Source organism: Aquarana catesbeiana, linkage group LG01, assembly GCF_042186555.1.
Source record: "Aquarana catesbeiana isolate 2022-GZ linkage group LG01, ASM4218655v1, whole genome shotgun sequence".
Taxonomy (NCBI): domain Eukaryota; kingdom Metazoa; phylum Chordata; class Amphibia; order Anura; family Ranidae; genus Aquarana; species Aquarana catesbeiana.
The window spans coordinates 494,664,809-494,681,210 of NC_133324.1; the positions used below are offsets into that span (position 1 = coordinate 494,664,809).

At 39.0% G+C, this 16,402-nt stretch overlaps 1 protein-coding gene across 1 annotated transcript in view; it reads right to left on the bottom strand.

The window, feature by feature from the left end:
• Positions 1-430: 430 nt before the first annotated feature.
• The window catches only part of ABHD8 (abhydrolase domain containing 8), a 44,149-nt gene continuing 28,177 nt past the window's right edge, over positions 431-16,402 (bottom strand). The window contains exons 2-5 of the mRNA XM_073592131.1: positions 9,560-10,304; positions 6,780-6,950; positions 4,818-5,034; positions 431-1,486 (exon numbers count right to left, since the gene is read on the bottom strand). Of these exons, the coding sequence (XP_073448232.1) occupies positions 1,319-1,486; positions 4,818-5,034; positions 6,780-6,950; positions 9,560-10,296 (1,293 nt within the window). The 5' untranslated portion in view covers positions 10,297-10,304 and the 3' untranslated portion in view covers positions 431-1,318. The remainder of the gene's footprint in view (positions 1,487-4,817; positions 5,035-6,779; positions 6,951-9,559; positions 10,305-16,402) is intronic.

Below are 16,402 nucleotides of genomic sequence, written 5' to 3' on the forward strand. Positions count from 1 at the left end.
GTGGCCACTTATTAAAATAAGAAGAAAAGAGGTTTAACCTTAAACTACATAGAGGGTTCTTTACTGTAAGAGCGGCAAGGATGTGTTATTCCCTTCCACAGGCGGTGGTCTCAGCGGGGCACATCGATAGCTTCAAGAAACTATTAGACAAGCACCTGAATGACCACAACATACAGGGATATACAATGTAATACTGACACATAATCACACATAGGTTGGACTTAATGGACTTGTGTCTTTTTCAACCTCACCTACTATGTAACTATGTAATAAATGGGGTTAAAATAGGGACTGTAAAATCAGTTTTCTAAGTGAACATTGTGATAGGAGTTGAAGACCATTTTCCTTTGCTTTCATTTTCTTCACAGATGGCTTGGTTAAAGCAGGTTTAATGAAAAGGCTAACGAAACACACAGGCCAAAAATATTAATAAATTACATCTTTACTTGGCTTCAATAGTGCCATCAAACAACTTCCATGTTAACAACAGAAGGAGATGGACAGCAATCTTAGATGCGAAACACATAAAATACATTATCAACAATATTTATACTTAAATATTCTCTATGTGATTCCTCACTCTCTATATTCATCATTCGTTAGCCAACAGGTCTGGCTTTAGCATGGATTATACATCAATATTTGCAACCCTTTTGCTGTCAGTGGTTTAGTTTTAGCAATAAAGGGGAAATGAATCTCTCTGCATCCACAGTCCGATATTTAGCAGGTAGATTGACAATGTCTTAAATTTGATAATAGTAATTCAGCATTCCTATTTGTTTTCTTCTTGTAACTGCCCTCTTCTGTTGAAATACCTTCCTCTTATTCGGACTTACGATCAACAAGGTTCATGGCAAGGTAACATACCATAATTCTACATGAACTGTCAACTTGATGTGTTACCAACAAAGGAACCGCCCTCTTCCGTTGAAAAACCTTCCTCTTATTTGGACTTATAGTCAAAAAGGTTCATTACAAGGTAACATATCATAATTCTACATGAACTGTCAACTTGATCTGTTACCAGCAAGGGACCTCAGTCAACCTCTTACTGTTTTCTGCAACTTGTTATGGCTGATTTGGAGGCCAATTGGTGGAAGACCTCTTCTGAAAGCTGTGTTATATTAAGTTCCTGAATTGTTGAAACAAAATTCTCCCTGGGCGCCATTCTCTGGGAGCCAAAATCTATAAACCTTGGCCAGTAGTTTTCAGACCAGCGGGCATCTTCTCCAAACGTAGACTTGCGTCACTGTTTGGCCTAAAAGCAGAAAAGTCTCTCTTCTGTCTCTCAGCATGGTCAGGTACTTCTTTTTCCTCCTCATTCATTCACAACGTCCTGTGTTACAACTTCCTCTACACTTGAGTTCTGCAGCTCTGGCTCCCATAAGAAGAACTCATGAAGTAAAGTGTTAACAGTTTCTGGGCACTCCAGCATGACCATGTGACTGCCTTCTTCTATCACCTTTAGAAATGTGATTAGTAGGATCTGCATGTTTGGGGGGAAAAAACAAGAATTAATAATCAGACCTGTGCCATCTGCTTTACCAAGCACATATGTCATTAAATCTAAAATACTTAAAAAAGGCCTGTCTAAAGCTTGGGGGACAGATTTATAATACGCACAGTAGGTAGCCAAATTCATAAATCAACCATCAACTCCTCTAAAATACCAATACAAAATAATAAAACCAGCCCCTAACAACTTTTTAATTGTGTATCAGTTTTGAGTGAAAATCTGTCCCATCCTGATAAAAATTGGCACATGTCCAGTGGTAAATTTGTAAACAGAGATTTAAGCCTGCCAAACACGATTCAAAACTTGGCCAGTACAGTAAAAACCGGACAAGATTTGAACCGTTAATGGGTGGCCTGATTGATCAATCAACTTAGGTACAACCAGCCTGCCGGATTCTCTTGCGATTATCGTTAGCGGCTGCTATAGCCGCTAGCAATAATCACTGTCTTCTCCTGGCGTGGATGGCTTTCCTCACCCTCCCCTGCCCCCCCACCATGAGAAGACAATAGCCCGGTAAGAGGGATTCACAAATCAACACTGTCTGTGTTGATGGGGGAAGAGCGAATTTCTTTTCCTGCAACCCATTTATGGCCGGCCTTACACAATTCTGTTACACAGCATAGGCTAGCTTTGCATGGCAATAAACCTGATTTTTCTCTAATGCAAATCACAAACACTTACAAAGTTTGTTCCCCCCACCCTAGCCTGGCTGATGAGCTCACTCTTTGTCACTTCGCTCTTTCTTTTTTTCAGCACTCTCTTAATTAAAACATAAGCGCTGCAGCACAACTGATTCTGTGCTGCTTCTCCCTCTCCCAGTTTAAGCTCCACTAACTGAATATCAGATAAAATGCAGGTACTACACTGCCTGCATTTAAAAAAATACAATACATTTCATTATACTGCATTACTTTATGTCTTTTTAACCGCCTGTAGTTCAGCTGTACTATTTTTAACGTTTATGAGTTTTTGTTTTAGTCATTTTATTAGGAAGCCAACAAACTCAACAGGACTTTGCAAATTATCACTTTGCTGTTTTCTAGAGGTATATATAACTAAAACATACTCAAACCAGAATACAGGCATACCCCATTTCTAAGTACACAATGGGGTTTATTTACTAAAGCTGAAAAGTGCAAAATCAGGCTCCCTTCTGCATAGAAACCAATAAGCTTCTAACCCCACATTTTACAATTAAGCTTTGGTAATAAAACATGGAAGCTCATTGGTTTCTATCAGAAGTGAGCCTGATTTTGCACTTTCCAGCTTTAGTAAATAAACCCCATTGCGTACTTAAAAGTGGGGTATGCCTGTATATATGATAGTAGATGGCATTAGGTGGCAAAGCTGAGAAACGGTAGAGTTTGAGACTTGGCAAATTAAATTTGCTAAATTGTTTTAGAAAACATATATAATAGACAAACATTTTAGAAACTGCCAGAAGAGTCCCATGTTATATGGCTTTAATAAGAAGCATACTTGTCCAATATACGTCAGTGGCAAAAGTCTTTATAAATATGGAAAAATTCAATACAGGTTTAAAAAAACCTTTAAATTTTTAAATTGCCAATTGCATATGCCAATTTTGCACACATGTTAAATGCACATTTTTAGGCCTGAAGAATATCTAAAATCCCCAAAACCTTACATATTTTCTAAAAGCAGAGACCCTGTAGAAAATGTCGCTAATTTATAATGCATTTTGCACTGCAAAAAACACGCTTAAATTAAGTGTACAAAAAACACAATATAATAACCAATTGTTTGGTAAAATATAAAAAATGAGGTTGTGTCGAGTAAATAGACTCCAAATATGTCAAGTTTCAAAAATGCACCAATGATATGGTGAAAAACAGTGGTACCTAAATTTGTCTATAGGTAATGCTTTAAAAGTCTTTGCAGTTTGTTAATTTAGACTTAACAGTGAATGATGGACCTAGAATTGGTGCTCTTATGCCAGCTTGCAGGACAGTACCTAGTATATGGTATGTAGTAGTATGTGGTGCAATCATTATTTTCACTAACATGCACACCCAACATGCACATTTGCATTTGTATGTACACAAGGGTGGGGAGTTTTTAATTAATTTTCTTTATTATTATTATTATTATACAGGATTTATATATAGCGTAAAACAGTTTACGCAGCGCTTTTTATTCAATTAAACTTAAATTGTTAAACTTTTTTCTTTATTATTTAACATTATTGCTATTAATTTATTTACAGCCACCCAAATCACTTCTACGACATAGCTGGCAGTCAGGAGAAAAAGTCTAAACAAACTCCTGGCTGCCATAGGAACCCAGAGTTTGCCTACATGCCAGCGCTGCTGCGAATGTAAAAAGCCCATTCATTTAGTAACATTAGTATGTCCATAGGCAGGGTGCATTGGGGGTCACGCCAATGCACGTAATGTGTGCATTACCACAGTGATATCGCATGAATGGGCCCTAACGGTGGATTGCAGAGGGCTTTTGTAAACATTCAGGTCTTCAACCTAACTATGTCTTGATAGAATGGGTTACAACCTCTGTCAGGATTTTACAGCAGTCTGTATGGGGAATTAGCACTCACGCAAAAGTACATTTTTGCAATAGGAACACAGATAACGAAAAAAAAAAAATTGGTAGTATTGGGAAGGAATACAAAAATGTAATAAAAAATGTCATGGCTATAGTTGGGCTTTTATAAAATGTAAAGTGCGCCTGTATTCTATGTCTCTGTCTTCTTATCACTTCTCCGTGAAAATTATACAAAAGGTTTAGCAAACTTGCAGTCTGTTGCAGAATGCCAAAATGTACACACTTCATACACACATGCCTTTAGAGGGCAGAGCTAATAGTGGTTTTCCAGCAAACTAAATTCAGTTTAGAAGCTCAACACAAGGTAATACATTTTTAATAAAAATAATAAGAGATGAGAGAAGTGACTGTCTCCAACTTGTACTGTATGTAAACAAAACCATTATAAGGATAGGTTTGGGCAATATAACAAGATAACAAGCTCTTCTCATCTTCGTACATAAGGCCTCTTGCCATTTCAACTAAAAAAAATTAACGCACAAGCCTCAATTCACTAAACTTTAACACGAGGGTAAGGATCTTTATTTTAGCCATACAACTGTAATTTTAATGGGCCTCAGTTTGAAAATAACTATAACTTTTTTTGAAAATAAAGATACATATCTTGATATATTGGCTTTGTGGATAGAGCTCAATGGCTATTTGTTCTTAAATTTTTAAGCACAGAACAAACATGTAAAGCCAGTTCATAAATAAGACTTTATTTAAAATGTAGTACCTCTGCCATCCGTTGGTCTTCTTCTAGGGGAACAAATTTGTCATGCATTCCATGCACAAGCAGCACAGGAACTGTTAACTCTGCGTGATACACCTCATCACCTTCTGGCCAGTACTGGCCACTCATCATGGCTCGTAGCACGAAGGATGACACGTTGAAGGCATTGCCCTCTCGTAAGAGCTGTTTCTCTTTGGCACCTTGTCTAGCAAATCCAGCCCTGACAACAAAGAAATAAGTCAGCAATTTTTTTGACACTGATCTTTATACAATGCAATACACAGACATAACAGATCATATTCATGCTTATGTAATAAATTCCTGCCACGTATCATTACTGGATAATAAAGGTGTTGAATCCAGTTCATGTATCAGGGCCTATTATATATTTCATTGCAACTTTTTTTACAAATTTAAAAAATGCACTGGTATAGTTAGCCTCTAAAACTGGTATTTCTAAGGCATTGCACACCTCATTTTTGTACACGGTACTGCAGATCAAAGAATCTTAAAAGCCCTTTTTTTGCCTGGAGTGGTACTACTGATGATCGTGACTGATTAATACCACATAAATTTAGATAAGAAAAAGTAACCTCATATTACAAAAATATAGGTAAAGAACACACCCCAGCCATGAAAAATAAATATGCAAACATGAATGAATACATCCAGTTTTTTTTCACTACTTTGCATTTTTGCTTTTTATTTCAAAATAACAAATAGAATAATGTAGAGCGGTGGTTCTCAACCTCAGTCATCAAGTAATCCCAACAGGCCATGTTTTGGGAACTTCCCTTAGATAAAGTAGCTCTTATCAATACCATGTCATTAATATTGATTTAAAGCAGCTATGCAAAGTAAAGGAAACCCTGAAAACATGGCCCGTTGGGGGTACTTGAGGACTGAGGTTGAGAACCACTGATGTAGAGGTTTGATCAAAAGTATAGTGCAGTAAAACACTTCTGGTAGTTAAATAGTACCGTTTTATAAAGGTTTTTACATTAAGCTAAAAGAGGGACAACTACGGAGGAAAGGGAGACTAAAGCCGCCCATAGAAGGTGTGATTTTCTTTTCTGCAACCACAGTCAGTGTTGATGGGGGAATCCCTCCCACAAAGCTATTGTGTTCTCCTGGCAGGGGGCAGGGGGCAGGGGGAGCTGTCCCTGCTGGGAGAACACACAGTTATTATTGCTAGTGGCTAAAGCCTCTGTCAATCATCGCATAAAAAATCAAAGAGTTTGGTTGTACCCAAGTTGATCGATCAATCAACATGTGTACAATTAGCCTGCACGGTTCGAATCTCAGCTGGTCCCTGCTGAACTAGCTGAGATTCCAACCGTCTATGGCTGGCTTAAGCGATTTGGTTCCATAAAGCCAGCCATCGATGGTTCTAATCTAGGCCAGTACAGCAGGGTCCTGGTTGCAGGAAAGAAAATCGCACTATGGCTGGCTTAAGAAGGACAGAACCTCCAAAGGAGGGACAGTTGGAAGCCACAAACACGTAAGACTCGTGGTCAAGGTTGTTGTAACGTTTATATCCACTGGATGGACGTGATCCTTTATTTATAACATCTTTATTGGTCTGATGCTCGCTTAGTCTAGGGGGTATGTAATAGATAGAATTACTTCTTCTCTAACAAAGAGCTGTTTTCCTAAAGCTGGTCCTCTTTACCATCCTTGCAGCTGCCCCTTCACCGACATCATGGTGTACTATGCAGTACCAGCATACATGCAAATGTCAAGGGGACACCTACATCCCAGGGCTGTAGAAGGAGCAAAGAAGAGCACCTGCTGTTGGAACAGGCACTGACTGGTGGCTATGGGTTATGGCCCTCTACACATTCATCGCTCATTTACACTGTTTAACTAAATAAGCTTGTAAGTATCTCGATACTCTGACACCTTAAACTCAACAAATACATGCTTTTAAAATTTGATAAATAGAAAAATCTGTTGAAAACTCACTTGAGGAAGCTCCACGCCAGGCAAGGAGACAAACAGTGCAACACACAGGTAGGCATATTAAAGATGGAGCAGAGGCTGGGTTCAAGGGCTGTGGGTCCACCACCATTAATCATAACCACCTTGTGGACTAAGTCAGGATACTCATGGGCCAGAAAGGTACAGAAGGAGACCCTATGGGTTTTAAAAATAAAATACATATTAAGAAAGGAACTTCAACCATCATAGTTCAGTGTTTAAAATCTTTACATGCATGACTCTAAAGAAAAACCATTTATGCTAAAACAGACCCTATATCCTGCATTTCTCTCTGGACTCCCTTTTTCCTCTTAGGACAGTTCTTGGTAATAATGCTTACTAATTACATTTTTGTGGCATCCACATCATAATTTCAATGTCTATAAAACATTTTTGTTCATGCTCAGTTTACTTTTTTTTATAATTCTGTGAAATCACAGAGCAAAAGGGTACAATTGCAGATGCTGTAAAAATAGCAATGACATAAAAAAAGACATGAGCAGACTATCAAGTGGCTATTTTGTCTCTAAATTTAAATTTATATCTCATAATGGTCCAGGTTTATTCCCTGTAGAGGTAGACAAGTGAATAGAGAAAAATCTACTCCAACACCAAGAAATCGCTACCAACTTTTTTGTTTTTACTGCTACCAATGCTGTAACAGAAAGCTTGCTCTTTCAGTAAAAAAACATTTAAACTAAAATATGAGAGGTTAAAGAAACATCCTATCTATCTTCAAATGTTTGATTGCCTGAGGAAATAAAGTTGTATTAAACCCAAAACCAAAATTGTACAGGGGGCACCTTTGGACAAAAGCATTACTACTAAAAATGTACTAGTAGATTTTTGAAGCCAAACTCCAGCTAATACTCTATAAGCAGTTACAACTGTTTTTTTCCTTTTGGGATAACAGTTTTATATAAATAAATAAAAGTGAATAATTGTAAGCACCCCTGCATTTGTAAATGGTTTGTCTTATCTCTGTAACTGATACATTCTGCTGGAGAGCTTTAATTTTAAAGTGTATGTATAAGTAGCTCCCATTATTAAGTAATAAAGGTATATTACATGCAAGTTCCCACAGTACTCTAAAATGTTACTGACCAGGTGATTACACCTTCTTACACTCAGCAGTCAGTGTCTTATGTATGTATACTTTTCTGTTATTGCTTTATGTGTCTTTGTGTTGTGGACTTGAGGCTGGGAGAGAAAGGACGATTTGGGAAAAATGTTTGCACTGTTTTCAATGCAAAAACTTTAATAAAAACTATTTAATTCAAAGTTTGATTGTAAGGAAAGGCTAAATGGTGGATATCCCTATCCGGGCTATCCTTAAATTCCTATGAGACTGGCCTGATCCTATTTACTTTAATGGACACGCCCAAACCTTTCCCCTATTCATGGAGTCCTTCATTATGGTAAACTTTATCCTCTCTCCACTCTTACTTACAACCTGCCCGTGGCCATTGGCTCCAGTATTTTCAATTATTTGGTTTTGTAGCTCGTGTGCAGAATAAAGGTCAGATCTCCAGGGACTTGACTTCCTTTGAATCCCTTTCTTTGCAAGAGGCAACCCCTACACACATCGTGCGACAATTTTATCATATCATATTGCAAAACCCTTACTCTGTTATATCATAATATATAGTAGCTTGGAAAAAGACCTGGACTGTCAATTTCAGGTGGGCAATCTACATAAGACAGTAATTCTTACCAATAAAGCTAGCATTGCTAGTGTGGCACAAAAATGCAGTTATAAAATAGTGATGATCTCTGGTGGAGGTATAACACGGCGGGGAGGACCATGATCCTTGCATTGTGCCAGTGTCCTGTACAGTTTTTTGACTAAAATATTAAATCTTTACAAACAAGTCACCAGCTTCAAACCCAAGGTATATACCCCAAAGCGAAAAAAAAGGCGTCCCTAGATGGCACAGGCTATAATCCCCTGCCACTGGAAAAACCACACAAACCCCAACTGTCTCAGAGTGGCTTCAGAAACTTACATACATAGAAAGCATGGGAGAACTCATGGCATCACCCCATGACAGATCAGGAGTCAGGTTCCCCCCAAGAGCTACTAGCTGACACATTTTTACAAAGAAGGGACATTGGTCACCCCCCCCCTTCAACCTTTTGTTGCTTCCATACTGTTTACAGACTTTCCCCTTCCTCTCTGTTCTTGTCTATATGCTTTATTAGGGTCACCTATTGTCCTTTGTTTTTTTTTACTAGAAAGCACATTGACCTACCCGCTAACAATTTCCAGTGGTGGCCCCACAGTCCAATATCATTGCTATTAACTTCTGATTGTATGACCTTGTACCTCATCTTAATTGTTTGACTGTATATTCAGTATGTATATATTCCTAGATTGTAAGCTCTAACGAGCAGGGCCCTCTGATTCCTCCTGTATTGAATTGTATTGTACTTGTACTGTCCTCCCTAATGTTGTAAAGTGCTGCTTAAACTGTTGGCGCTATAAAAATCCTGTATAATAATAATAATAATAATATATTCAGTGTGATCCTTATTCTCCCCACACTTAATTTACTTTGTGCAGACCACAAGTTTCAGTAAAAGTTACAATTTAAAGGTGTATGTCCATTTTTTGTGTTAGAGTGCACCGCAAGCCCATTCAAAATGAATAGTGAGTATATCTTCCTCTTTATAAATTATAATTTCTCTTTGAATGAAAACCAGTTTAGTATGCCATGTGGTGTGTAAGTTAGCCATAATTCTACAACTTTGGTTTTCCAACTCACCCATATGAATGTCCAACTAAAATGTTCTTTTTCTTGCCGTAACGCTTGAACACACATCTCATATCCTCTGCTAGAGCATAAAAGGTGTAAGCTGCCCCAATTTGTGGAGCTGCACTAGATCCATGTCCCACCAAATCTGGAGCTACTACCTCATAGCCAAGTTTAGAGAAGAAATCAAGTTGTTCTTTCCATATATCAAGAGATCCACCAACACCATGAATGAAGAACAGGACTACATCAGAATGTGTGCCCTTACAGCTGCTGACTCGTCTTTGGCAATCAACCAGCACAACTTTCTTTGGCTTGCGTTTTCTGCGTCTGCCAGAAGGTACATCACTCTCTTTTCCTCCTCCACCATCATTGCCTGTACTAGTGTAATCTGAAAGCTCCACTTCCAATGTTCCAGCTTGCTCTGTGTTCCCATTGCGGCAATGTAAGATTTCAGAACGAAGGGTGGCACCAAGATTTTCTATCACTAGCTGACCATTACGATAGACAGTTATCCTCCTCTTGCAGTGAATTAGGCCTTTTCCTGAGTTCTTCACTTCTTCTACTTCCTCTATCTGTCCACCTCCAGGGCGAGAAGGCAAGATGTGTCGTACTCGTAAAACACGACCTGGCTTCACCTCCAGAAAATCGTAACCATCGCCTGTCTCTGATATATCTGCTGGGCCTACAGAATTTGGTATTTTGCCTGTGAGGCAGTACATTATACGTTCTGCTATGCTGGTCAACATGATGTCTCCTATAAAATGTCAAACAGCAAAATTAGTAAAAATATGAATTTCTTTGGATAGCATATACAACAGTATTAAACAACTCACATGAATTCCAAATGATTTCCTATTTAAAGTAATACTGTCATGAGTGAAATACTGATGCTGCTATTACAGATCAGTTTCCTTCTCCACCCTATCTTTGGAACTCCTGTTGGGTTTTTACTGTGATCTAGGGCTTTGTTGGGGACATTTATCCTCACTTCCTGTCATGCTAAAGTCTGAGAAGTGTTCTAGCCAACCCCCTAGAGAATATTCATTTGTATTTCTGCCTGTGTTGCTTTTGGGGATTTACCCACTTCCTATTTGGTTAACCATTGCAAGAGGACAGGAAGTGAGGGTAAATCTTGAAGGATGGCCATACACTCTTAGATCTCTCTTAATTAGCCCTGCAGGCTGAACACGAGAAATCTGTTGATCCCCCACATCCTTGCTAAATAGCATGGATGGACAAATCTTTCAACAGTTTTTATCTGAATACTTGTTCCGGGTTACTGACTCGTGTATTGAGTTTACTGGATCTGCATGATGGCCAGGTAGTTAGCATTTTCAAAAGAAGAACTCATGCATCTGCAACCTTCATGTTTTACCCATGACTGGTTACTTTTAAACTGTTTAAAAATGAATTTACAAACTAAAGATATTAAAGGGTCTCCTCAGCATACACAAAGTAGATTAGACAGTAATAAAGTGCATGAGAGGCACAAAAATTTCCCAGTTAACAACTGCCCTGTTTAAAAAGCAAAGCAATGCCATGAAGTTATATGTAACTTATAAGGGTGCAGATAACTCAGCAGTCAAACAAGATCAAGATCTATTTAAAAATGAGAAAGAAGAGAAGATAGGTAAAAGGAATGAAAGAAGAAAAAGAAAAGAAGACAAAAGGACTCAATGAAGGATCAAGACCTGCACTATAATAATGTACATGACCATTATACAATATTTGTCAATGCAATGGCAGATTGTAGGTTCAAGTTTGGTTCATGCCTAAAAGAATCTGTTTATCATCAGTCTTTTTACATTTGCTAGTTATCTGCTAGCATTAAATTAGTAAGCTTTTAGTTGAAACAGGCAGTAATTTGGAGCAAACAAATAAATTATAAACAATTTATATAACAAGGCACAATGAGCAGAGTTGTTAATAGAACTTAGAAATCACACTGTGCAAGACAAAAAGTAATGGTCAAAGTAGGGTTGCCCTCTGTCAAGGATTCACCCAGACAGTTCAGGGTTTGAATCGTGTGTCCAGGTTTCAGGCCAACTGAAACCCAGACACATTATTCAGACCAGGCTGTGGCTCCTCAAGTAACCAAGATAGTTACACACAAATCATTTGCCATCTGGGACCTGTATGCTGCTGTCTGGGGGCAGGTTCGGCATCACTGGGATGCAGGGTGATGATGTCAGCAATAGCAAATTGGCCACAAATACTGCTCACCATGGCACGCTATGTGCACTACATTACTACTCTCCTTGGGGCATGCAAAGTTATCCCAGGCTGCTAAAGTGTTCGGGTTTGGCTTGAAGAAAAGGTGGCCACCCTAGGTCAAAGACATCTGCAGACTTATAGGAGCTGAAAAGACTTTGAGAGGAGTACACAAACTGCAAATTCAGGGGGTGTCAAAGATTTCATAGTGAAGAAGAAAAGAAGAGTGTTCAGAGAGCTGCAACCAAAACCAGTGCTAACTTGTTTCTATAGTAGAATGAAGGACAGTATTCTACATCGGGGGTTCTCTACCACCAGGCCGCAATAGCAGAACACTCAGCATTTACTGAGAGAAATTACAACTTATATGAATGAAACAGCCATGCCCCCACAGTTCACTGAGTGTAATGTGTAAACAAAGACACTTTGAAGATGCAGCCAAAAAGCTCTAGCATTGTCACATGGCACTATCAGATCTTTCTGACTGGCTACATGTGATTACACTTTGCACCCAGTAAACTGCTGGACTGTAGCTATTTAATTAATTTAAGCTGTAATTTGTGTGTGTCCTGGGAAAAGGCAGGTCCTATAATAGTGTGATAGTGCCACCTGTGTGCGTCGGGTCACAGTCAAACAGTCCTCCTCTCAGCCTCCGGCTCACCCCTCTCTCCTCCCTTCACTCTAGTCCTCCCTTCCAACTCAGGTTATGCTCCCATGGCCCGCTGTTTCAATGTTCAAGAGCCAGACACTGGTGGAGGAAAGAGAGCAAGCCAAGCAACACCTGGTTTCAAGATGTTGGCTGTATAACCCTCCCAGCCCTTCCTCCACTTCTGCACAGTTCTTTATCCCAGTAGCATGGCTAGCTACAGGCTCCCAGAAGATGCTCTCCCCGTCTTCCTCTCCAAAAACACCTCCCTTAAAAGGAATTTTTGGAATGTGTACATTCAAAAGTTATTAAGAATGTGACAAGCCAAGCAACATACATCTTATCCCACCACTGCTTTTCTCTGCTGTACTCATCCCTGAGGGTCTTGCTTACATGGAGTTAAGGTCAAGGTGACTTATGGCATTTTTAAGCTTTTAATATTTTTTTCACACTTTACATATTTGGCCTCCCACATGTCATTTTTGGTGGAATTGTTGGGGATGCAGGTAAGGAGAAGAGAGGAAAAAAAGGTGAAAGAACCAGAAAGGAATGCAATGAGAGAGGGGGAAAGAGAATGGGAAGAAAAAAGAGAGAGGAGAAAGAACGAGAGAGAGAGAAAGAATGAGAATGAGGAAAAAATAAAGTTTTAACTAGATTTAAGAAATTGTTGTCAAAATTGTTTTCATTGTCATTATTTAAATTACACTAATTCATATTTTCCACTGATAACTTCCTTTTTAATACATTATTAATACATGCTTTGCATTATTTGTACAAAAAGCTCCCACCACCTCCTCAATACACAGTGTTCAGTTCTTGCTCATTTGCAATGCAAATCTATTCAACAACAGACTCCATGACAAGCGGGTACTGATATCTTGGCAGATAAAATAGTTATGATTTAGAAGTGTCTCCTCTAGAATGGTTCCCATAAGCCATGCTGTTTGCAACATGGCACAGGTTTTATTTACCAAAAGATGCTTGCAGTCATGTACCCGCAACAGCAAGGCAAGAGTGGCAATGGTGGGACACAGTGTTTACTGTTTTAAACTAGTCCACCTGTCGATGCATCTTGTACACAAATTGACTGCAAAAGTAAAGCTATATGGGAAAGGGGTGGGCTTAGCTATAGAAAGTAAGAGCAAGGGGTTGATTTACTAAGGGCAAATAGACTGTGCACTTTGCAAAGTGCACAGTCTATATGCCCTTGGTAAATCAACCACCAAGTGTCTAAACACTTCAGATTTCCTTAAAGCTGAATTAAAGACATTTTTTTTTGTAAAGTTGCATTAGTTCGTTATGAGCCAATATAAGTATACATATTCCATACTTGACTGATCCCTGTGGAGTAGGGTTGCCACCTCATCCCTTTAAACCCAAACACATATGAATTACACAGGTTCTGTGGCTGATTAAGGTGGTAATTAAACTCACTTACTGCCTTATCTGCATAAAATTAGGCTCAGAACCTGTGTAATTCATATGTGTTCGGGTTTAAAGGGATAAGGTGGTAACTACTGTGGAAGCAGAGAATAAAAGCTACTGCTACTACATCGATCTTCTTGGTCTTTAAGGTCCCCTGCTGAGCTTGCTCAGTATGGGAGCCATTCAGATAACACCTTGCATTTTCCTAAATTGATGCACTGTTCTCTGATTGGACAAGGTGAAAAGGGGGGCAGTGACATTATTATCTCGCTCAGAGAATGCTTTGCATTCACTGAGAAACATGCAGTGACCTCCTTTGTTTACTATGCAGCAGGGTTGCCACTCGCCGTGGGATTCAGAAGACAGTGATGGTCACTGTAGTAGAAGTTAAAAAAATCCTCCATGAAAAAAATGCACTCTTCAACTACCAAAAGTCTTCTTTTTTACTAAACCTTTTACACTTTGTTCACACTGAACACGGCTTTTAAATCGTGCAACTTCATCTGAACTCGCATGATTTCAAAGCGGCATTTCAGTCTGACTTCGGTAGGCGACTTGAAAGACAACTGTGCGGGTTCATGAACAGACGTCTATTGAAGTTGCCCTACGAAGTCGCCAAAAGTAGTGCAGGAACTACTTTTGGAAATCGGTGTGGCGCCGCAAAGACGGTGCCATTGCCAGCAATAGGCTGCGATTTGACCTGTCAAATCGCATATCAAATCGCACTAATGTGAACGGGGGCTTAATCCAGTCTCTCAACTGTTGCATGTCATTTTAAAAACTAGTTTAGCTAAAATTACAAACAGAAAAATCAACATAAGGGGCATAACTTACAGTTAATGTGATGTGTGCTCCTTTGTTGATTATTCCCCTTTCAGTAAAAATCTTCCTCTGTCCTAAATCCCAACCCTGCCATCGCAATCTTCCACTGCAGCAAGGGTTAATATAGCTAAGGGGCTATCAGGAGCACTGTAAGAAAGCCCAACTATGCCCTCCCAAACCTGCCAGATCTGCCATTCCTAGAAGCCGTACTACAGCTTCTATTAATGACACATGATCTCTGGGGACAGGCAGATAATTGAGCCCCATCCCCTCCATTCATAGATCCTGTGTCATTCGTAGGAGCCATAGTACACCTTATATGAATGGCGGATCTGGAAGGAAAGGATGGGCAAAGTCAGGGGGCAGGACAGAGGAAGGTTTCTCCTGAAAGAAGAAGAATCAGTAAAAGGGACATTTCATACTAACTGTAAGTTATGTCCCTTGTGTTGATTTGTTATGTTTTTCATTTTACCTAAACATAAGTTTTAAAAGCCAGTTTGAAGAAAAAGTAGTAAAAAAAATAATAAATATGGGCCTAGCCAAATATTTTCCATCTATAAATACTTAATGGTTTGTGTAATTGGGGGTGTTGCAATGGTGTATCCTTTGCCTAAATACTTAGTGCTATAAGGTGTCCCTTTTTCACATTCAAGAAACTTGGATGCTTAAAATACTTTAGTTTCTATGTAGCTATTTCTTGACTCTGATATTAAGGCACCTTGCACATGGGGCTGTCCAGCTGCTGTGCACCCCACCCTGCTTATTAGTGTGCCCAGGAGCAACGCCAGCCCCACTGCCTGTAGCCTTTGAAAGTCTATTGCAGGGTGCAGATGGAGGGGGCGGAAAACTGTACCATGTGGTATTCACGTTTAGGGCCCTATGCATTCAGGGACACACAGCAGGGAGGAACCCACAGCAGAAGAGATGGCAACGTGCTTGCAAGTCTAACTCTTTCACTCTGAGGGCTTTAGATATATATCATTATATATATCATTATATTCTCAGTGGGTCCCAATGTCTCCTGCCATGTGTGACATATCTGTTGTATCATACCCCATTAAACACAGCGTTATGCGATCGATCCTGTGATCCTCTGTTGACTACATTTGTTCTGCCCTTTTTTACAATTCCAGATGACAGTGCAAGAACTAGGATTGTGAGCTTGATTTGGAATTAGCTGGTGGACAGATTAAGGCTGGCCATACATTATACAATTTTCTTTTACAACTTTCCTTCCTAGTTCACAAAATGAGGTCACACCTAAACACTTTTAATTTGTATGCAATCAGGTAGACCCACTACATAGTTGAAGGTTAATCTAAATGAAATTGAATAGGAAAATTGTATAATGTGTGGCCAGCTTTAGAAAAGTTATAGTTCTAAATAAATTAGGATAAGATTACATGTAATTATATATGGTAATAGTATCTATCTATCTATCTATCTATCTATCTATCTATCTATCTATCTATCTATCTATCTATCTATCTATCTATCTATCTATCTATCTATCTATCTATCTATCTATCACTCTAAATTATTATACAGAAGCCAATGGAAGTGGGGGTATACAATTCTTTAGTATTCTCAGCAAGCAACTTATTGTATGAACAAAAGATACATTTAAAAAAAAAATACTCCATGTGGATAGACCACACAGGTATGAAGCTGATTTATATGCATTCTCCTGTGTTTTTCTATTGCTTTGTAAAGGTGCATTGTCATATGTTGTCAGACATTGACATGTC